Raw genomic sequence first — 22,049 nt, forward strand, 5'->3', positions numbered from 1 at the left:
AACACATTATAATTTAGTTGTAAGTAGATTTAACTGTTAAATAATGTTTTTATCAGCAACTATATTTCTCTCCTGTAGTGGCTGAGAATATAGTAAATTACAGTTGAAGTAATATGTAATAATACATATATATATCCTCATAATTTTGTTTATAATTATTGCCAAGTACTTTACATCAATATAAACTCTTAGCTTATAAATACTATATAAGTATATAATGTTGATATATGGTTTATGAAGGAAAATGGGTGGATTTTAAGTGTTACCACATTTAGATTAACAGATTATTAATTGATTATATAATGGATCACCAATGTTTAGGGGATATGTGTCATTTTACCCATAATGGCAGTTAAATTATAGAGAAAAAAGAGAAATTTTAATGAGAAAATTATTGATCTTATGACTTTTCCTTTATTTCAACTAAATAACAACTGAACATTAAACATTTTAGCTCCAAACAGACACTTGGAGACTATTCTTTTTCTCCACAAGATTAAAATAAACCGCAGTGTCAACACCCTGTCTGCAACTGTGTCCTCCTCTGCACCAGGGGGCAGCACTGACACTTTCTCATCCTATTTAAATCCAGTGATTTTTATCGGGCTGTCAGAGAAACTGGAGAAGCTCACCAGCCAGCAGCAGCGGCGAGTGTGTGCGTGTGTGTTGGTGTGTGTCTGTATCCGTGTGTGTGTGTGAGTGAGAGAGTGTGTGACACAGGATTAAACATTATTCAGTAGATTAAACGCGTCTTCAAGTCGAGATGCATCCGGTGAACGTATCGATCCCGTCGTTTCGATCAGAAAACAACTCGATCGAGAGAGGATACACGGTGAGCTCCGATCATCACAATAAGCTCAGCGTGTGTCTGTGTCTGTCTGTGTGTTGTCTGTCTATGTGTGTGTGGGTGTGTGTGTGATATAACAACAACATGTGTCTGGGGATTTAAAGCTTCAGATCATCTGAATTCATCTTCCTATGACACTGTTCAGATGTATTGGTCAAACATTCAATACGAGAGATTCTTGACCGTGAAGTTGTGTTTACATTGTTTTCTATGAATCCAGATGAGAGGATTCCACTTGTCTGACATGAACACAACCTGCTTGAAGAACTTTGATGGAGTCAGCTCGTATTAAAGCAAAGGTTCACACTTTTTAAAAACCTATCTAAAGAAAGGCTGTCGCATGTCCTCGCTGTTTATGATCATTGAAACAGGCTTTTCTTGCTGTGATCATTTCCTCTGTTACTAAAAGGTTCCCTATGGTATTTTATAGTAAGTGTTGGTGGCAGCAGTGCAGCAGATAAAGTAAAGAGTCTATGTGAATCTGCAGCAGTTTGATATGAGGACATTTCTCTGTTTTTACCTCTATCACTGCAGCTCAGCATGGAAACACACAGAGGGAGTTTTATACCTCATGTTACCTCATAACATGTAAACTTCATTACCTTTATTTGCATAAAATAAGAGAAGTTATCCTCTGTTACTGTACTAGGGGGAAATAAACTAAGATCCGACATGGAGGAAGGTTTTCAGTGTGTCAGTGTTTATATTGAATGACTGTGAAACCGTGAAACTTCTAAACTTCTCCTTTAGCTGTTAGTGAACCTTTTAATGTCACTGTATAGGTTTAAACCCTTCAATTTAGTATAGGCTTCTATAAAACCGTTACAGACGTATCAGAAGTAGAAATCAGGTCAAAGTCATTTGCTTTAATGCTTTGAACACTCATTTCTGTTAAAGCTTCATTCTGTCATCAACCAGTCCCGGTTTTTTATGCTTCCACTCATGAAACCTGCTGATACTGGGCACTTACTCCATACCACTGGCGTATATTTGTTTTTTGAATTCGAGCCAGCTGTTTTCCCCTTCATAAGCTAACCAGCTGCTAGTCTTAGCTTCATATTTTCCATTCAGACATAATAGTAACATCTCATCTATGATCATAAATACATTTCCTGTACGTCATTGTCTTCCTAAGAACTGATTCTACGGCCTGCTGGGACTGACTCTATGGAGTTTTTAAGGATAAGGAAGGTTTGTCTGTGTATCAGATTTAGGCCCGACAAGAAAGAAAAGGACGAATAATTGAACAGACCTATTTTTTGCATTTTATTTATCGTGTGACCTTCAGAATTATCATGGGACCCGTAGATGGGTTTCGACCCGTAGATTAGAAACCAGTGTATTAGTGTGGCTCAGTTTGGGGGAAGAATTTCTATAATATAATATAAAAGCTCATAAAATACATAGATGATAAGAAGTAAACATTATGAACAAACAACATATTTTCATTATTTGTTCTCTTTTGGACATTTGTCACATCCCATTCGTGGTCATGTTCATGACGTGCTGTCATCTAATTTCCAGCTCTTGAGCCGTTTCAGGATTTGTTAATAACTATGACTGGTTGTCTGTCTCCGAAGGCGCAGTCCTCTGTGTTTACGTAAGCAGCACAGAGTTACATGAACATCACTGGCGTCATTCAGGAGTCAGTTTCCCTCTTTACACAACGCAGGCAAACACAATGACATGAGTGAAGTAAGAAACAACGTTTTCACGGAACAGTCCAGTAAAGTGAGGGAAGTGGGAGACGATCTGTTTCGGGATGTCAGCAGGAACTCGCTCAGATCTTTCTTTTTTTTTTCCACTGCAGCAGCCAGATGCTTCCTCTCGGTAACTAGCTGACACCCACAGTAACTGACGGCTCCACAGACAGCTGATCAGTCACTCACACACTGGCTGTATGGACAGGGAGGGACGTTTCTGGCTGGGGGAACTCTGGAGATAAATCCAACTGACGCTGAACGTAGCACTCACTCATTTGCTTCTGTCTTTCAGGTCTTTAGAATTGACGTGCTGATGAACGGCAGACAACACTCTGTGGAGAAACGCTACAGCGAATTCCACGCTTTGCATAAACTGGTGAGATTCGGTTCAGCCATCGTGTCGTGGTGCAGCGCTCCTTTTGTTCAGCAGTTCAAGTCTATAGCCTTTAAATAGGGGAAAATACTAACAGGTCAAACCACTAGAAATGTTGCAGTTCATTTATAATATAAAATAGTTTATCAAATGAAAATGTCCATTACTTGCAGATTCCATCATCTTCAATATGATATGATGCAAAAGTCCAAACAACCTGTTTGGACTTTTGGCTGTTGTTCAGTTTGAAGATGAAACCTTTGGCTCTTTGAGTTTCCTCCTCAATGTTGGATATTTCAGAGACTAAACATTTGATTTAGTAGTTAAAACATAAATTCATCGAAACACTAGTTATATAAATGACTGCACAATAAATCTCATCAACCAATAAATAGCAGATGTGGTGGCGGTGGTTAACCATGTGAACCATTTAAATGAGTCGGTAGTTGTGCAGCTTCAGAGAGGAGTTCCTCTTCCTCTAACCGCTCAGTCGCCCACGTGTTGTTCGACTGAAACAACCTTTTCATGTTAGTGATTTTCAGAGTTTGACATATCACAGTAAATAGGGCACAATGATGAATAATAAGATGAATCACAGAGGAATGTCATTTCGCTGTTTGGGTTCTAGCATTATCAGTTTGACTTTTATCTATTATTTCTACTATTTGCTAAGCCTATTATGAAAAAAATAATTCAGTACCTCCGTGCTGCTTCGTGGAGCTGCTAACATACTATCTGCTGTGTCATTTACATGTTTTTATGATGCTTTGTTATTCCTCCAGCTGAAGAAGAGCATCAAACCCCCTGAGATTCCTTCGAAACACGTTAGAAACTGGGTTCCCAAAGTGGTGGAGCAGAGGAGACATGGTCTGGAGCTCTACCTGCAGGTACAGTGATACCTTCACTCCGCCTGTTGGGACTGTTCCCCCACAGGAAGAACAAATACTCATGCATGCAGTCTTTCCAAACACAAGTTATGTCTAAACTAGAGTAACTGTATAAACATATTGTCGTAGAGTTCAAACCAACAAAGAAACAGACGTGCAGTTATGCACCAAACGCTGCAATTTGCTTTTGTTTTCTCTGTTTTTTCAGACTATAATCATGGAAAATGAGGTTATTCCAAAGATATTCCTGGATTTCCTGAATATCCGCCACTATCCCTCAGTGCCAAAAACAGAGAGCTGCGGGTGAGTTGAAACTGTAGCTTTTCTATAAAGTAAAGGAGTGATCTGTTCCCAGGCTGCTGAAAGGCGGAACGTCTAAACCTTTATTATCCTTCTTTAAGGTCATTCGATACCGAATCAGAGGAATCAAGGTGAGTCACTTTGTTGTACTCTTTAATCAACTGAACTATTGTATGAGAGGTTCTCGTTTTGTACTTTGACCAGGTGCAAACCTCAGTCATTATTTGCTCTGCACGTGGCCTTCAGCCTGCATGACAGTGACGGCCTCTGTGTTTTCATACTGTTTATTTATACGCTGCATGAAACTGCTCACCAACTGGGTCACGTCCCATTTTCGGACTCTTTTCAGTAAACTGTCCCATCAGCCGGTCATGTTGTTTCTGAGAGACCCCTACCTGCTGCCATCTGCACACGGTGAGCTCAAGCTTCGTCTGTGCACTGTAAAACCATAAAATTGGTTCTTTAAAATCACAGTAATTCTAATATCTTATCCTAAATTAACTACAAATCTAAAGACGTTCTTTTCTTCTTCACTCTCAGATGCATTTGCGAATGTTGTGATCGAAGGTGTGATCCATGGAGTCTTCTACCCAGATCTCCAGCCGAGGTAGAGTCGCAGAGCCGAATCTGACGACGCATCCCCACAAATGGGTGCTCCACATTATCACACCATTTTCGGTGTGTATCATCGAGGACGAAACATGGGAAGGTGCACTGAGCCTCATCTGTATTTCCACAAGCATGTCACAAAAAAATCCAGATGTTAAAAAGGGGCCTAACCTCTCAATAAATCACACCCACCACATTTCAACACAGACAAATTATGTTATCCTAGTACTGACCCGTATTTCAATGAATTTGACTGATTCTTCCTCGAAAAATTGTTTAAGTTAACAATTTATTTCAGCTATAAAAAGAAGTGTTAATCCGTAAGGCAGATTCGTGAGATTTCTTAAGGAAGCAAAGAGTTTAATACAAATGTAGGATACAAATGGAAATATAACTCAAAGGTTGATTGAAGTAAGGGAGAATTGTATTTTTTTTTAAAGAGTTAAGTTACTAAGCTCCGTCTCTGGGGAACCAGACGAACTGAAGATTTACCACAGACAGAGGAGTGTTTTTTTTGTCCGGTCAGTTTAAAGCACAGGGCCGGAGAGCGGAGCTGGATCATGGCCCGCACACAGGGAGGTTCCCCCTCATCTCTGCCAGTGATGTCACCTTTGGATCTGTTTTTAGCTGCCAAACGGGGCCAGCTGAGGTCGTGCAGGGAGACAGCAGTGTGGGAATGATTCGAGCTTTAGTCGGAGGCTGTGGCAGAGATGCCTGTGTTGACAGAGCTGTTGGTGGTGAACTCTGTGGAGCTACTGGACGATGTTGCTCACTTTGATCTGGTGACCATCTCCAGGTTCAGGGCTCAGAGCCAGTCTCTGTGAAATGTATCAGAAGTATGTGGCACAACCTGCGAGTGAGGAACGACACGTTGAGCTCCAGACGGGCGTCTTTGGAGTTGCAGAAATTGGATGTTGACAAAACACTAATTTGAGGATTAGGGTGGCGTCCGTGTCTTTGTTACGCCTCCGCGCTTCCTCAGCTTGCTTATCATTCTCCCGCTGTGGCTCTGCCCACGTATATGAAACACGAGGAAGAGAAGCAGTGAGATATGAGCCTTTAAGAACAGCCATTAAGAACTAATCACAGGGTTTGAACTGCTGCTGTACACCGCACACAACCTCTCTCCTACTTGTACTATGAAGAACTGGACGGGTGCTCTGAGAGTGCATACCTATCTCGCCATGTTAAAGACAGTGGGGTGGGGGGCAACCTGGTTTAATGGAAATCCAGTCGGTAGTTTTAGTAGAGTTGCAGAAAGATCAAAAATGGCGATGAAACATTTGGCAGATGTGAACATTTTCATGAAAACCAGCTTCAATTAGGGAAAAAGTCTCCTGAAAACAGTTCCTAAAGGCCAGTGTCCAACACTAATACCAGTCATTTTGCATTGAATGTTGAATTTATACATAATATATATAAGGTCAGTTTTTCAGTGTGGTGATTAGTCACCCGTTGTGTAAAGGGATTTGTGTGATGATTTAAAATTGAAACCAGTAGAAACTGTGCAATATGAACTAACAATACACTTGAGAGTTGTTGTTCCCTGTAAATGATGAACCTACAGATCATCTCCTGTTGTGAACACGCGTGTGGTGAAGCATTATGTCGCATGTTGTCACTTCACAGACCGAGTACTTGTCCGACCAGCCTTCAGTGTTTTCTTATGTGACTGGACCTCCACTACAGCACAATGATAGCTGCATATTTAACTGAAATGAATCTTGAACTATTAACCTCAACTAAACCGATCATGATTTTATGTTTTAAGCAGATCTAACAGTTTCCTAGACATCCATGTTGTGAACTGATATATGTATTTATATTGTGTAAAGTTTGCTCTGATTCTGTGAAAAGTATTATTAATGTGCCATAGTGACGACGTACAGTGAACACTGAGCTGTAGCACTTTAAAATGGGCGACATGTTAAAAAGACTGACATCAATAAAATTCATTATTTCCACAAAACACCATTTGTCAGCTGATTTTTTTTTTTATTGAAAATAACATCAGGATAAGATTTTCATTACAAAAGGGAATAAAAAGGCAGCCAACTGACCATCTTACAATTAGTTTCAGTTTTTAATCACATTCTAGGGTTAAATGTGCCGAGAAGTGGAACCTTTACATGTAGTGTGTAAAATATTTTGGCCTGAATTTTTTTTATTTAGAGCTGAAAGGTAAATTCGTACCAAGGAGCCGAACAACTGGATTCCTGTCCTTTCAAATCCGTCCATTTTGAAGTGTACAGCCATTCATCCTTCAGGTTCCCTCCTTTGCTCTTCATCTTCATTCCAAGCAGAGCAGCATAAATGTAGTCATGAGATGATCTCCCTGCAGATCATGTAACGTAAGTCTGTAGCCGACATAGTGTTTTGATTTTAAACAATTCTCAACATACTGTCAGATATCTTTTTGGTCATATCATTCAGCCATTATGCATTCATATAAAACAAAAAAAACTAAATGTAATCCTGCAAGGCAAAGCGGTGCACATCTGTCACCTTGTACAGTGAACTGGTTTTATGGCAGCTTTAAAAGAAATGGGTCCTAAGCAAACCTAGAGATTCATAGACTAATGCTTTTTTACAAAATTATGGAAACAATCTAGAATTCCAAATATTCCAGAAGCATAGAAAATTTGAAAATCTTTTGAGTCCTGGGCAGCAGGGTCTCAAAACAGTAACAGTCCAGTAGTAATAACACACACATTTCTTAGGAATGTGTGATCACCTGCACGCAATCCATCAGAGGAGCCGTGGTGCCAGCGGCAGCTTTAAAGTTCTCCGTGACCAACTTCGTCCTTGAGTCGTTCGTCCTGGTTGGAGTCAGCCTGAGGTTCTTTCATGTTGGCGAAGGCAACTTCCCTCGTCAGCTGTTCCAGAGGCGGCAGGCCCACCGCCAGGTTCCTCATAGCAATGGCCGTCATCAAGAATCTTAAAGAGAAGAGGACCCAGTTAATGAGATGCAGTTCATTCAGGGATTCATTTAGCGATCGGACGTCGTCTCACTCACCCCCTTCGTATGGTGTAGTACTTTTTCACAGCAAATCGTTCCAGCCGCTCCAGCATGCCGGCTTCCCTGCGCTTCTTCACCTCCTTCATGCGACGCTGCCTTTTCAGGAACAGCCGCACGATCGGGTCGGTGGCGTTGACCTCCGACGTATCGAGGTCGTCTGCGGCGATGAGAGGCTGCAGCTCGGGAGGAATAGGCTCGGTTTCTGTGGAATGAAGATCCAGTGAGTATCTGATGATTTAAGAGGTCTTGAGCAAGTTGACAGACTTGAACGTGATCTTTTAGATTATTTTATTTGGTTTAAGTAGAAAAATAGAAACATTTTCAATGGATCCTTATTTTTTATTAGACCATCCCCCCCTGGTTTTGACTGCCTGCGGATGTTTTCACCTGTCCCGTTGCGGATACGCTCCTGCAGCTCAAACAGCTTGGTGAAGTTTTCCTGCAGCGCCGCCTCTGTAGTGTTGACGTAGACGTACATGTAGCAGGAAGGGTCTTCAGACACTGTGTGCACCTTATGATACGCTCCAGCAGGAACCTACACACATGCACATGACTGTAAAACCTTTAAAGTGCTTAGGTCACACAGTGTAATGTTATTGGCGATGATGGCGTTTGTGTGGATGTACCTTTGTCTGCTCGCCAGGCTGCAGAGTCACGTTCCTTTTCTCCTCCACCATCTCAACGTTCACCGTGCCCTGCAACACGTGGATGCTGGTGTTTCCCAGATCTTCACTCACAAAGTTTTCCAAGTGGAGACCTGCACAATAACGTAATGTCAGTGAGCACAAACAAGAATGAATGCATCTACTCAAACCAAGCTAAAAGCCAAATTCCACTTTTCAGAACAGAAAAGAACAAGGAAGCAAATTTCTGACCTGGGAAATCGGCTATGAAGACGATCTCAGTCTGATTGTCCAGACTGCCCTCGATCTCCTGGAACTTGGTCCTCCAGGGAGACAGATCCACCAGCAGAGGCATCAGCCACGGGTTTGGCTGGAAAGGAGACCAATCAGCCTTCACAATGTCCACACGGGGATCAAAGATCCTGAGAGAAGAGTCCAGAGCTGGTTGGTATCACACACACTAGTAGTTATTCCTCATTACTCATATTTTTCTCTCCAGCTGAAAAGCTCCTCTACCTTTGCTGGAAGCGTTCGTTGATGGACACCCAGATGTCAAAGTAGATTTCTGGATCAGAGATATTGTAGCGAGGCAGATTGTGCTTGAGGCAGGTGGCGTACTGCTTCAGCATGTCTCCATGGTCTTTCCACCGCCGGCTTTGTGTGAAAACCTGGAGAACACAGACAATGTGACTGTTACTTGGGCCACTACCGAGAAGGTTGGTGGTTCAATCCCCGGCTCCTCAAACCTACATTCTGAGGTGTCCTTGTGAAAAGATTCTTAACTAAACATTGCCCCTGTGCCGAGAGTGTATGAATGGTGTGTAATCGTAAAAGCACTGTTAGATGGAAGTGCTGTGTGAACATGTGTGAATGGGTTAAAGTGACTTGTACTGTAAAGCACTTTGAGTGTTCGGCTGCTAAGTCATTACAAACTGATAATGTTTTAGATGTTAATGACTTATATATTTTGTCTACAGAAGATGAATGAGTTAATAGAATCCTCTATAACATCTTCTCCTCCGGTGTTTTCCCCTGAAACTCACCCCTGGGTTCAGATATCCGACGTCTCCAGTCTTTGCATCTCTGTATGTGATCTTAACGTGCTGGTGACTGCGGGAGTGAACCATCATGTCCCACGAGTAGCCGTACAAGCCATTGGTCCAGTTGTTGTAACCCTGGAAGAATGAATGGTTCGGGATAATTTCATATTAATAAGAAAGATATTGAGCTGTTTCACCTGTTTTTTAATTAAATCTGACCAAAATTTTTAAGTAACAGATAAAAATGACCAATAAGTGCTTTTTTAGTGCTTTCACTTTACTACTGAGAACCTCAGCTGAGCTGCTGTTTGCTGTAGACCAAAGACTGTTTACTCTGATTGAGCAACTCTCAGTCTGGTGACTCACAGGGTGTTCAGGAGGCTTTAGCTGATAAGAAAGTTCGGTCCTTTTAGGCAGAAGGTAAGTTAGGCAATAGCTAAATGTACTGTAATTCAATTCATGAAACAATAACAGGCTCCATTAGGCTAAAGCAAACATCACTAGAGGCTGATATACCTTTGTGATGAAGTGGGAGTAAGGCAGGAATAACTGTTCAATGATGTAGATAATTGTAAAAATGGCTCCCAGCTTGTGCTTGAATCTCAGTTTGGAAGATTTGGCAACAGGTGGGGTCTCCTGGCGTTCAGCACTGGTGCTCTGGATCTCATGGTAGACACAGGAGGGGCTGGGCTGAGGATCCGGCGAGGTGAGCGGCAACACCCCCCTGAGGAACGCCGGGAAGTGGGAGAAGAATCTTCTGGGCCAGTCGGCATAGCAGAAGAGAGGACTGGTGGCCAGCATGGTGAAGGGAAACATCCCTGAGGACGATTATACAAAACAAAACGTCGAAAAAGGGCAGAATTTTAAATATTCAACATGTTTTGAGTGAAGTCAGGCCTCAGACTTACCGATGCTGAAGAGCTGAGAGTTCATACAGTGGAAGTAGGAGACGAAGGTAATGGCGTAGGGTCTTGTGGCGTCAAAGAACAGCAGGTAGCCGGCGGTCAGATCCAGAAAGAGGCCGCCTCCGTGCACCACCAGCAGACTCACTAACTCCACAGGAAGAATCACTCTGGGGAAATAATGTTTGGTAAAGTGAGATCAGAGTGGGTGCACTGAGGTTCCGACGGAAGTCAATTAAAAGCTGAAGTAGACTTCAGTCTGAGCTGCTTCATGAAACCTACTTGAACGGATCAAAAAGCCAGTGATGTGCCAGGTAGGACATGGAGTATCCCTCCACCCAATCAGCATCCAATTTCTTGATTCCAGCGATGAAGTAGACAAAGAATATCTTCAAAAAAGAAAAAAACATTTAACGCCTGTTCTGTTTCATGAATAATTCAAGTTAAAAATGTAAAAATGTACTGATGTACAAACCTGTGTCCTCAACAAAGTGTAATTCCACAGAGGCACGTGCCTGTTTCTTATAGAAGGTCTCAGCAATCCATCTAGCGACCTACAAATACACACAGGTTTTTTAAACATCTCACTCTGTTCGGATCACCAGACACGGGGACAGAAACACAGAAACACAACAGACGCCATCTCACCAGTATCTGTTGGCGTCCATGAGCGTGAGCTGAAACCCGATGAGGCCGTAGAGGTACGAGTGATTGTTCCAGGTGGTTTTGTCCAGGAAGAAGACGTACCAGTAGGTTGAGATGAACATCAGGCAGGAGAGACGGTAGAGACAGCCGAGCATGATGCCCAGGGCACCTTCGTTTAGAAACATAGACACACAACTAGAGTTACGATACAAATAGCAACAGATATTAATATTGGTTTATTATTTTTTTACATAGTAATGCCTGTTAACTAGTCCGTGAGGAGTCCCGGTGAGTTGGTGAAAACTGAAATATAATGTCGTCTTTGTCGCCGATGGAAATCTGAAGATCAGGAGGTTCAGAGAGGACGATAGGGAGTGTCTGATGAAAGCGGTTACTGAGTTGCATTATGGGAAATCTAGGAGATTGATATCTGACAGGCCTGGTTTCAATGTGACTATCTTTACTCAACTTTAAGGAAGATTTGTAGGAAATGCCCCTTTAAATTTCGCCAAAGATCTAAGTTGCACAAAGTCCTTTAAGATTATGTTGAATTAGTTTGCCCCAAAATGTTTGTTTATGTTTTTATGGAAATACACTGAACAGATTATATAATAAATATTTGATTGGATCTCTATGTTAAAAAACCAGTCACAAGGTTTTATTGGAGGTTGTAGTATGTCAGGAATTTGAGAAATCCACCAAAAGTTTATGGATTTCTTCCCTGTGGTGAAATCAATCTAAATGCTACTACAAAAATGTTTTTCTACAAACTCCCAAATGTGTGTGTCCATCTCTTAGAGTATTTGATTTGTGTCACTAGTGATTCATCAGCATTGATTTACTTTGATTGTCATTGTGTTCCTGTTTGCCTGTTTTTCCTTCTTGCATGTCACTATCTTGTAGTAACGTTGTTGCCTTGGGGGGAAATAAAAGTGGATGATTTCCCATCTGGAGTCTGCACTTTAATCCTCACCATAGACAGCCGCCCCACAGAGACTGTCTCCTGTGAAACGACTGCATCAGCGAAAACTCCAAAGAGAAGGGGGGACAGCTTCCTTCACCACAACTCCGTAAACAACCTTTCAGAGTCTGATCTGTTGGACGTGTGATTTGAAACAAGATGGAGGAGTGTGTGTGTGACCCACCGAGGAACATCACCACGTACACCAGGTACATCAAGTCCAGTGGGAGGGGTTGTAGGAAGTTGAAGAGGGGGAAGCGGCACACGGGGGCCCCGTCCAGGTATTTATAGTCCAGGTGACTGAGGCCACGTTCCTGAGTGATGTCGATGAGCATCAGCAAACCTGCATGAAAGACACATAACCATCATGTAAACACTTGTTTATTTGCAGACTGAAATAATAAGGCCTTGTTTTATATGCACATATATAATTGTCCTAGAAATACCTCACACTATTCTCTATATATTTTTTCGAAATTTGGGGAATATGGGCCATAATTTGATTTGATATGAACTCACCAAACAAGCAGCGGAAGATGCCGAGGGATGCTGGGTCAGTGGGTCGGCTCAGCAGGGTCACCAGGCTCTGCCAGGAGCTCAGGTCCTCCTTCTTGAACCCAAAGATCTGCTCCATCTTGCTTTTGGTGGGTGTTTCGGGGTCTTTTTGAGGAGCTGCCTCATTCTTTGCAGCCTGTTCCTCCCCATCGCTGCTCACAAGACCTGGAGTTTGAATGAGACAGTAAAAGGTCAAATAGTCTGATGTTTTTCTAAATCCAATGTGATTTATGCAGAAGGGTCTGAAAACTGCAACATGCAGCCATGTTTGTACACCACACACTGCTACCATTTACTCAGCAGCTACTCCCAGGTTGAATGCAGGTCTAACTAGTTATTACAATGACTGAACCACAACACAGACTCACACTGGATCTGTCCACAGACTCCAGCCTCACCTGCGGCTGCTTCCCTCGTCTCCATGCTGCCAAATGCTCCGGATCTCAGGACGCAGTGGGGCGATCTCTCTGCTCAGCCTGCCCGAGGTGGAGGTCTCCTGCCAGGTCTCGTAACAGTTAGACCCAGGTACGTGTCACTGTCACGCACACGCACGTACACGCATAAACACACTGGTCACTGCAGAGGAGGAGGAGGAAGAGGAGGAAGAGGAGGAGGAAGATAGAGGGGGAGGGATTGGAATGTTGTGAAAGAAGTGCTCGCGGTTTATTGGCTGGTTCCTGCTATAGTCCCACCCACCAGAGGGAGCACCTCATACGTCACATCCGGCTGCAGTTTATAAATACTGAACCAAATAATAACTATAATTCATCACACAGAGCCACCATCTGAGGTTACATGAAAGCAGCCATCCAGCTCTGAATCTCACTTTAATGTGGGTATTAGGAAGGAGCATTTCACTCTCAGGCTCAAGGCTCAAGTATTATCAGCATATTATTTAACTGAGAAGAGGTTTTTTTAATAATTATCATCAGTGCCTTTTAAAAACGTCAACACACCATACATTTTAAAATTCAAAGACAATATTTATAACATTGACCTACAACCTCCATATGATCACAATGTAGCCTCCAACAATCTTCCTACAATATGTTCTTTATCTGCTTCTGTTCCTCTCAGCAAAGTTAGCAAGCTGCTCTCATCGAGATGCCCTCTGTCTTTTATCAAGTGCATGACTGCTCCCTGCTGTTAACACAGGAGGACTGCAGTTGCGTGAGCAGCTGAACATAGAACTAAAAGTAGAAGCATTCTTTCGCAGTAAATATTGCTTTTGCTGTTCGTTCAGGGATTTAAGAATTTGTAGCAGAACCTAAGAAGGTGAAATTCAAAAGACACAGATATTCAATTTGAAATAATATGAAACCATTGATTTTATTTTTTGCCATTTCCCCCAAATTTAGTCACAATGAAAAGAACATTGTAATTGTCAGGGTTTTATCGTGGATCAGACAAGCGCCTTTTTTTTTTTCAGCATCACTTTAACATTGAGGTGTTCTGTGATCATTTTGGTTTTCATTTACTTATAAGCATGACAGTGAGAATCAGCAGGGGGCAGCCTCATCAAGTATCTAATATCCAAAAATATAAAACTAACTTTTAAGTAAGGCTCTCAAATATAGGTAGTAAAGTAGAAAATATTTTTGCTGTTGCAATATAGAATGACACAGACACACACGATAATTTGTCCATCGTCTTAATGTGCTTAGTTCGTCGATGGAGCCAGCAGGCAGTATGGCCTAGTCGGTAATGTGGCCGTCCTCCAACAAGGAGGTCCCGGGTAGGCAGGATTTTAATGACCTATTAATTGCTAAATATCCTACACTTAATAAATTGAAATAAATTAAATAGAAAAGCAGAAAAAAAAAAGAAAAAAAAACCGCGCGCAATTTCTTCGCAGTGGGCTTCTGCGCAGGTTGTGCGCAGTTCGGTTCTGCGCAGAATGTGCGCAAAGGGCTTCTGCGCATGATGTGCGCAATGGGCTTCTGCGCAGAATGTGCGCAGTGGGCTTCTGCGCAGAATGTGCGCAATGGACTTCTGCGCATGATGTGCGCAATGGGCTTCTGCGCAGAATGTGCGCGCGCAGGTTTTTTTTGTTTTTTTTAATTTAATTTAATTTAATTGTTTTTATATTTAATTTAATTCAATTTTGATATTATTAATTTTACTGTCCAATATATCCAAGATTCAAATTGTCCTAAGGGATGTTAGAGGTTTGATGAAGGAACATAAGATTTATTTTGAATTAACAAAATGCTATTGCAAGATTTAAACTGGTGGCTTAAACTGCATTGATGAGTCACTACCGGTGGGAGGCAGAGCAGCCCTTGACGTAGACACGCTACTCACAACCATATCTCGAGAAGAAGAAGAACAACAAAAGCACAGACAGGCAGCCACACATCATCTGTTCTCTCTGTGTTTACTTCACCTCCGACTCAGAAACATGTGACTGAACCAAGGAGGGGTTTCCGTGTGGAGGAGCTGATCGTCAGGAGAAACACTGCTCCTCTTCTCAGACGTCTTCCTCTGGGGACGCTAAGCTAGCTCTGCGCTTAGCTCTGAGGCTAGCTCTGGGGCTAACTGAGGTTAGCTCCTCCTCAGCTGGCTCGTCGGTGTCTGACAGGCGGTGCGACCGGGGGATTATCAGCCGGTGTTTACCGTTGAATTAACCTGGTTCCTCTGCCTCCGTCTGCACGGAGCTGATCGCCAGGTGGGTGCTGTGTTGGTGTGACACCCTGTCCATGTGTTTGGAAGAGCCTGGAGGATGGAGCTCATACATCAGACTCTGTTTATTGTCAAGGGAAGCTAATCGAAGTCCATTTTGTTTTGTTTTTCATTCCCCAAACTCGCACAGTCAGGTAAATACAACTGTCGAGTCTCCTGTGAGCACATGTGAAGTGTCTTTCACTCAAGAAGACAAATGATACAACAACAACAAGTTCTGATCCTTCGTCTTCTTTTCTTCAGTATTCTACTACACAGTGTTATTATTGAGGAGTTATTTAGTGGTGGCAAAGTCTTTAATAACTCAATTAAATATTTACGTTTAGAACAAATATCTGAAGAACAATATGCTGCCTTGTACATCTCTAAATTGCATAAGACAGTGAAGGAAGTCAATATAAGTAAATGTCCACATTTTAATGCAGTGTTAAGAAAGAACAACACGCTGAAATGATTTATCAACAAGTCCATTCATAAACGACTTCAATAACCTTTCTGATAATAGTCAGTTAGTATATCACGAAATACCAAAAGTTTCTTTGTTAAAGATGGATATTTTTCTTCTTCTAAATTAAGGTAGTGTGTTTAAACTCTTCTTTATGAGCACAGAAGGACAAACAATAGATTTTTATTTACCTCTTTATTATTATTATTACACTGCAACAATTATTGATATGTTTTACTGTTGTTTTATCAATAAATCAAAATATAAATCAACACAAGCTATTGCAATCCTCCAAAAGCCAAAGTCCCTGACACTCTTGATATTGATTCCATATTGATAAACACAGACATATTGATAAACACAGATATATTGTCACGTGATGATACTTTGCAGCTGAGCTGTTGTTTTGTTTGTTTCGTGTCTTGTGGAAAGGGTAGAGATGGGAAGTCTGGGCAGCAGGTTCCAGTCGCCCTCTCGGGGGCCAGAGGAAGCTGTAGAGGGCACAAGCACCAGCCGCAAGCGCAGCTGTGAGTGCAAGAAGAGGAAAAGAAATGCCCCGTGTGACTGTGACAGTGAACAAGAGGAGGATGATGCCATACTGGATACACCTCGCAGGCAAGTCCGATGATCAGCTCGGTGTGAAATGTCTTTCACTCATCAGTGTTTTGTCTCACCGTCTCTTCTGTCTCTCCTCTGTTGTTTGTTGGGGTTTTTTCCGAACTTGAGCAGGAAGAAACTCAAATGCACATCGAGGTACATTTATCAAACCCTGTTCCTGAACGGGGAAAACAGCGACATCCGCATCTGTGCTCTGGGGCAGGAGTGGAACTTGCACAAAGTCTACCTGTGTCAGGTAAAATATGATGACACAAAACACCTCAGAGAGAGTCAGGGATTTTTTCATTCATGTGGGTCATCCTTTTCTTTTTGTACTAGCTCTTTGTCGTTCTTGCTTCTTGCAGTCAGGATATTTTTCCAGTATGTTCAGCGGCTCTTGGAAGGAGTCAAACATGATGGAAATTGGCTTGGAGATCCCAGACCAGAACATCGACACAGAAGGTAAGAGCACATAAGTCACAGAAAGCAAACAATCGAACATTTCTTCTATTTACTGATAGCTGTACTGATGCATGCCTGTAGCTCTACAGGTCGTGTTTGGATCCCTGTACCGGGACGATGTCCTGATCAAGCCCAGCAGAGTCGTCAGTATTCTTGCCGCTGCTTGCATGCTACAACTGGTCAGTGAATTGAAAGAAATCAGTTATTGTCGCAAATGCAAATGCAAAGTCACAGTTTTGCTTTTCCATAAATGGAGTCATATGAAATGAATCTTAATCAAATCTCGTGGTTTGTTGTTGTCTCCAGGACGGTCTGATCCAGCAGTGTGGAGAAACCATGAAGGAAAACATCAGTGCAAAAACTGTGTGTGGCTACTACGCTTGTGCCAGTATCTACGGCTTGGATTCTGTCATGAAAAAGTCCGATTTGATTCCATCTAGTGATAGTCAGATTAATAATTAATAGGTGTGTTTTTTAATTTATGATATATTTGTTTTTATATCTCGTGCTGTAGGTGTCTTGAGTGGCTTCTGAACAACCTGATGACCCACCAAAATGTGGAGCTGATGAAAGAACTTGGGTTTGTGTCCTCAGCTCACGAATCTTTAACTTTTACATCCTTGTCTAGTCTCTAACCTTTCTTAAATTATATAATTGTGACTGTTCTGATTTGTTTTCTCCTCTAAATTATATCACAATAAAATGTCATGAGTTGAGTAATAATATTTCAAACCACAGTGCAAATATCTCTGTCTACGACGATAATAACATTTGTGTCTGCTCTGTGATTTCAGAGCTGAGGTGATGGATCAGCTCATTCAGTCCTCAGATCTGTTTGTAATGCAGGTGGAGATGGATGTTTACACTGCTCTGAAAAAGGTAGGAGGAAATGTTATATACTTTTCACTCAACATATTTTTATTTTCATTTTTATTAGACCCGTGTTTTAATGATTTTCTCTCTCTGAAGTGGATGTTTCTGCAACTCAATCCATCGTGGGATGGTCCCATCAAGCAGCTTCTGGCTGATGCTGATGCCTGGTTGTGCAAGCGCAGGACTGGTATTTTAAAACCTGCATCTTATGAAATATCACTCCATGTTAAATCTCCTTCTTGCTATTATTGAACCACACCCACATGTTTGACTCTGTTTTAATTTAACCTTGTGCTACAGACCTGTGTGAGAGAGAGCCCTTCCTGAACACAGACGACGGTGCACCTTTTTGTTCAGTGTTCAAATACGTTCGTCTCCAGTACATCATCAACGATCTGGCATCTGCACGAATCCTGGAGAGAGATAATATTTTGCCCCCTGGTAAGATTTGGTTCTTTCTGACATTGCTTTCTTTAGATCTTTAATTTCATTACCTGGTTTCAAAGCAGTGAAGCAATTTTGAATACAGCGAAATATTTTATTTAAGTTTTTTAATGGTTACAATTAGTTTTCATGGACTCTCTTGTTACTCATGCCAATATTCTGTTTCCATGTTTGATTTAGTTGCTTAAGTTGTCTCAATCAGCAGCATTAAGAATTACACAAATTGACATGTAACTACTAGATATAAAGACTAGATATAAAGCAACAGCAGTAAACACTTTAATCTATATTTGTAGGAAGAGCCTGCTCCATGTGTTTGATGCACTGACATTTTTTTCTTGTCATATTTTATATTGTAGATTGGCTAACATCGGTTTACAAAAACCAGTGGTTTGCAATGCTCCGGACAGAGTTCGACAACGACAACGGGTGAGTGCCTAAGACTGAGTGTTATCAAAATGACCCAAGTAACTGTAGATATATGGAATATTGTGTTAAAGTTGTGATGATAGCAGAATCCATCTGTCTCTAGTCCCCAGGAAGCCAATAGAGAGGAGTTTGAGCTGAGCAGCATGAGGTGTGGAAGGAAGCTGACCAAAGATGGAGATGTGAGTCTTCTCACTGTCACACTAACAGAAGCTCCTTTACAGTCACAGGTTTACTGAGATGTTTTTTCCTTTTCCTCAGTACTGCTGGCGGTGGACAGGTTTTAACTTTGGCTTTGACTTGTTGGTGACCTACACGAACCGCTTCATAGTCTTCAAAAGAAATACCCTGAGTCAGCCATGTGGGGGGGCTGTGAGCCTGCAACTTCGGAGGCATTTGGCATACAGGTCAGCTGTGCAGTCAAACTTCAAACATTCTCTGAATCCAAAGCCTTTAAAAATTGACATCAAACTAAAATGTCCAACGATTTATACTTCAAATTTGTGGGCAGATTGCGTCTCGCCTCCTTTGACAGCCGAGGAAAGCTGGTCTGCAGTCGCTCGACGGGTTACCAGCTCCTCACCCTGGAGAAAGACCAGGTCAGTGAATACACGGCTGCAGATGTAAATGGCTCAGCTGTCACTTCATTATGTTGGAGGCGTTCTTAATATTCCCCTGTTCCCTTCGATCCCTTCAGGAGTACGTGGTGATGAACCTGGACAGCCGCTTGTTATCATTCCCCCTCTATGTGTGCTGCAACTTCCTGTATACGTCGCCACACCTGGACAACCGTCTAGAGTCCTCAGAGCAAGACAGCACTGCTCGCTGTGTGTCGTGATGCCAGTCCTCCCACTGCCACTCTTCCCGGTGAAGCCGAGACACTGACAAAAGCTTGTATGTACAATCCACCACCATCTTCCAACACCAACACCATTTTCTACATGGGACATATCGTCTGCATGCTCTGTACCTCAGTGAGGTGGGATTGGAAAATGTTTTGTGTCTATGTATTTAGTGTTTTGGCACATTCTGAGTTTACTGTGTGACAGAGACACGTCACAGTGGCCGGGAAGGGATCAGGCCACGCTCCGCCTTCAGGGCAGCTTCACTTCTCCTCGAATGTTTTCACGAACAGTCTGAATAGAGATGTCAGGCCTTTCATCAGAAAGGAAAACCTCCATTTATCATGAGATGCTTTGGACTTCAGGTTGTTTAGATCTGGTGTTTGTGAAGACCCTGGAAGAGTCTCACCTCACAGTATTATTGAAACCAGTGTGGAATTGTTTTTCTATCGATAATTGTGGGGAAATTATCAGTCTCGGATATATGAACATCACCAGAGGCTGAAACTGATCATTAATAAAAGCCTCATCACGCTGCAGAGCAAACCTGAGACTCAGGGACATGCATGAGGTCAACTGGAATTCAGGTCCACTAATGGGAAATAGAAAATGTCCTAATGTAAACACACACGGGGAAAGAAAACACAACAGGTTGTCATAAATTGTCCATCGCTCAGAGGTCAATACCTCAGAAAACCTGATAACTGTATCAGTAAGATCAATATGAGCTTTAAAAATGTGTAATTGTTTTAGAAGAGCAGTTGCTGCACTCACTTCTACGGGAAGTTTTCAGTCTATTGTTCCTCTGATCATATGTACATTTAACTCGGGGTGTGCACAGAGGTGTGGTCCACTTATGGGTGTGTTAGAAACTCCACCAGCACTGTTTTGAGGTGGGTCGACACGTTATATACTTCTTTTCCTAATTAGATTCTTGTATTGACCTGAATTGTTGGGCTCAGTGCAGCAAGACAACATCAGTCAGACCTGCAGCCCCACTCATTGCCGACTCTTAATTTTAGCACCTTTGCTGTTAGATTAAACATTTCACACCAGCAGCTGATGATGAAAAACAGATATCCAACTGCTTTATGTGGAAGAAGCACAGGATCAGCCTGTTTCAACTTGTTAACTCTACTGTTTTCATTGGTTAAGGTCTGGTATTAAAATCCCACCAGAGTGATCCAATCACAAGTGGTCACAGGATGGAGACACATTTCAATGTTAGATTAGAACAGACGAACCCAACACTGTCCACTTGTGATTGGATCTCTCAGGACGGATCTACCTGATGTGAGCCCACTCATAGTCTTAATGTGGGTTTGTCTGCTAATGTTATTATTCTACACCAACAACAACAACTGCTGTTCAAGCTCTTTCAGGTCAGAAAGTTCTCTACCTCCTCAGTAAAGTGGAGGAAGTGGCATCGCTGACCTCTTGGGGAGCTGTCTTTACAGTTAAGCTTCTGAAAGTCCAGATTTCAATAATCTTTCATCGTGAGACAAGAGGCTTCAGGGGACTTCATGTATCGTTGTCACAGTTTACAGTTTGAACACCAGCTCCCTGATGTCCTGCTGCTTAGATATTTACTTCAGACATTCTGCAGTATCAAACCTCTGCAGGGCACTCGCTCTTCACTTCATGGGATAAACTCTGTATCGTCTTGTACAGGAACTTGTGAGCAGACTTTTTCTGCTGCTCCCCTCACCACACTAAGAATCTGTGCAGTTAAGTTGTGGAGAAATGATTAACTTCACTGCTGGCGATTTTGGAAAGCTGTTACCTCATGTTGCTTTGAGAACAAATACATGTGGGAATTTTTCAGACCTGTAAATTATGTACAGCCAATACATTGTCATGTAACTCACCTGTATAGCTCCAAATGTCATCAGGTTAAATTGTTTTTATTTGGCATTTATTTATTTTTTACTTCATTTGTATCGCCTTTTTTTTTTTTCAAAGTAAAACATGTACACAATATCGAACTTCCAATAAAACTGCCCGTTGACATGGGCTGTGGTGCTATCACGTTTTTTATAAAGTTAAGTTTGCATTTATGATTTTGTTTTAGCTGATGAACTTGACCTTTCTCATCTGCACAAAAGTTAATTCTCAATTTTTATTTTTAAGTTTAGATTTGATGATTAGCAATCAAATCTGTTTTCCTGTCAGTTATGCAAGAAGCCCAAAGAGAAATTATTTATTATTTGTATTAGTTTTTGATAAGAATCGTTAAAGAAACTGATTAGACTCTGTTTTACAGCACCCTCCTGTCAGCGTGGCTCAAAGATCGGTGTGTAGGTGGCACCAATGCGGTTTTCACTTGGCTCATCTCCAGAATTCAGAGCTCCTGTCATTTCCCTCACTAAATGTAAAACAGTTCCTGGTTGCTAAAGAATTTATAACTTTCTATGTGGTATTCCAGAGTACTGTTGTTATCTAAGACTTGAGCCTCTGAAGTCTCTCCCTTATTAATCTGGGACCTATAATATCAATTTTCTATCAGAGATGTTCAAAATCACGTTACCTGTTTACCTTTTAAACTGGTAATAAAACTATGCCATCGTTCCCTCATTACTGAAGTGTAGAATTTCAATTCTATCATCGGCTGACTTTCACTCACAGGCTTGATGTAATATGTTGCTGATGTCCTGTTCAATTCAGCAGATGTGAAGTAAAACCTTTTTCTAAATGAACATTGGCAGTGCTTTGGATTTGTATCAACTGGACAGGTAGTGGGATGACGGTGCGCTCAGCTTCCTCCTGCTGTCACCTCAGTCCAGCCTTTCCTGTGCTGTCATTTCTCACTTTGAT

General features: G+C 41.8%; 3 protein-coding genes across 7 annotated transcripts; 2 read left to right on the forward strand and 1 right to left on the reverse strand.

The window, feature by feature from the left end:
* The first annotated feature begins 601 nt into the window (after nt 1-601).
* On the forward strand, nt 602-6,688 carry snx24 (sorting nexin 24). Its single transcript, XM_053411814.1, has 7 exons — nt 602-832; nt 2,843-2,926; nt 3,706-3,810; nt 4,019-4,113; nt 4,212-4,241; nt 4,460-4,524; nt 4,651-6,688. The coding sequence occupies exons 1-7, from the start codon at nt 764-766 to the stop codon at nt 4,719-4,721; spliced, it is 519 nt and encodes a 172-aa protein (XP_053267789.1). The 5' UTR covers nt 602-763; the 3' UTR covers nt 4,722-6,688.
* Nucleotides 5,070-13,063, reverse strand: ggcx (gamma-glutamyl carboxylase). Of its 3 annotated transcripts, XM_053411807.1 has the most exons (16): nt 12,833-13,063; nt 12,429-12,629; nt 12,094-12,252; nt 10,952-11,117; nt 10,779-10,857; nt 10,586-10,692; nt 10,310-10,473; nt 9,918-10,219; nt 9,405-9,536; nt 8,878-9,029; nt 8,614-8,783; nt 8,365-8,495; nt 8,126-8,273; nt 7,736-7,940; nt 7,454-7,656; nt 5,070-7,054 (listed from the first exon to the last, which is right to left on the reverse strand). In XM_053411807.1, exons 1-15 carry the CDS (start codon nt 12,885-12,887, stop codon nt 7,497-7,499), a joined length of 2,331 nt encoding a protein of 776 aa, XP_053267782.1. In that variant the 5' UTR covers nt 12,888-13,063; the 3' UTR covers nt 5,070-7,054; nt 7,454-7,496. The 3 variants fall into 3 exon arrangements, with proteins under 3 accessions (XP_053267782.1, XP_053267783.1, XP_053267780.1); XM_053411808.1 differs by having other exon boundaries at nt 5,070-7,656; nt 12,863-13,063; XM_053411805.1 differs by having other exon boundaries at nt 5,070-7,656.
* Nucleotides 13,064-14,744: 1,681 nt separating this feature from the next.
* Nucleotides 14,745-21,812, forward strand: gmcl1 (germ cell-less, spermatogenesis associated). 3 transcript variants are annotated; one of them, XM_053411813.1, is made up of 15 exons: nt 14,745-15,280; nt 16,029-16,210; nt 16,325-16,444; nt 16,554-16,650; nt 16,732-16,829; nt 16,957-17,069; nt 17,165-17,230; nt 17,445-17,529; nt 17,620-17,710; nt 17,824-17,964; nt 18,327-18,396; nt 18,500-18,575; nt 18,655-18,800; nt 18,905-18,992; nt 19,091-21,812. In XM_053411813.1, exons 2-15 carry the CDS (start codon nt 16,031-16,033, stop codon nt 19,229-19,231), a joined length of 1,512 nt encoding a protein of 503 aa, XP_053267788.1. In that variant the 5' UTR covers nt 14,745-15,280; nt 16,029-16,030; the 3' UTR covers nt 19,232-21,812. The 3 variants fall into 3 exon arrangements, with proteins under 3 accessions (XP_053267788.1, XP_053267787.1, XP_053267786.1); XM_053411812.1 differs by having other exon boundaries at nt 14,745-15,132; nt 16,024-16,210; XM_053411811.1 differs by having other exon boundaries at nt 14,745-15,132.
* Nucleotides 21,813-22,049: the final 237 nt, after the last annotated feature.

The sequence above is a fragment of the Pleuronectes platessa genome, chromosome 19, assembly GCF_947347685.1.
Source record: "Pleuronectes platessa chromosome 19, fPlePla1.1, whole genome shotgun sequence".
Taxonomy (NCBI): Eukaryota; Metazoa; Chordata; class Actinopteri; order Pleuronectiformes; family Pleuronectidae; genus Pleuronectes; species Pleuronectes platessa.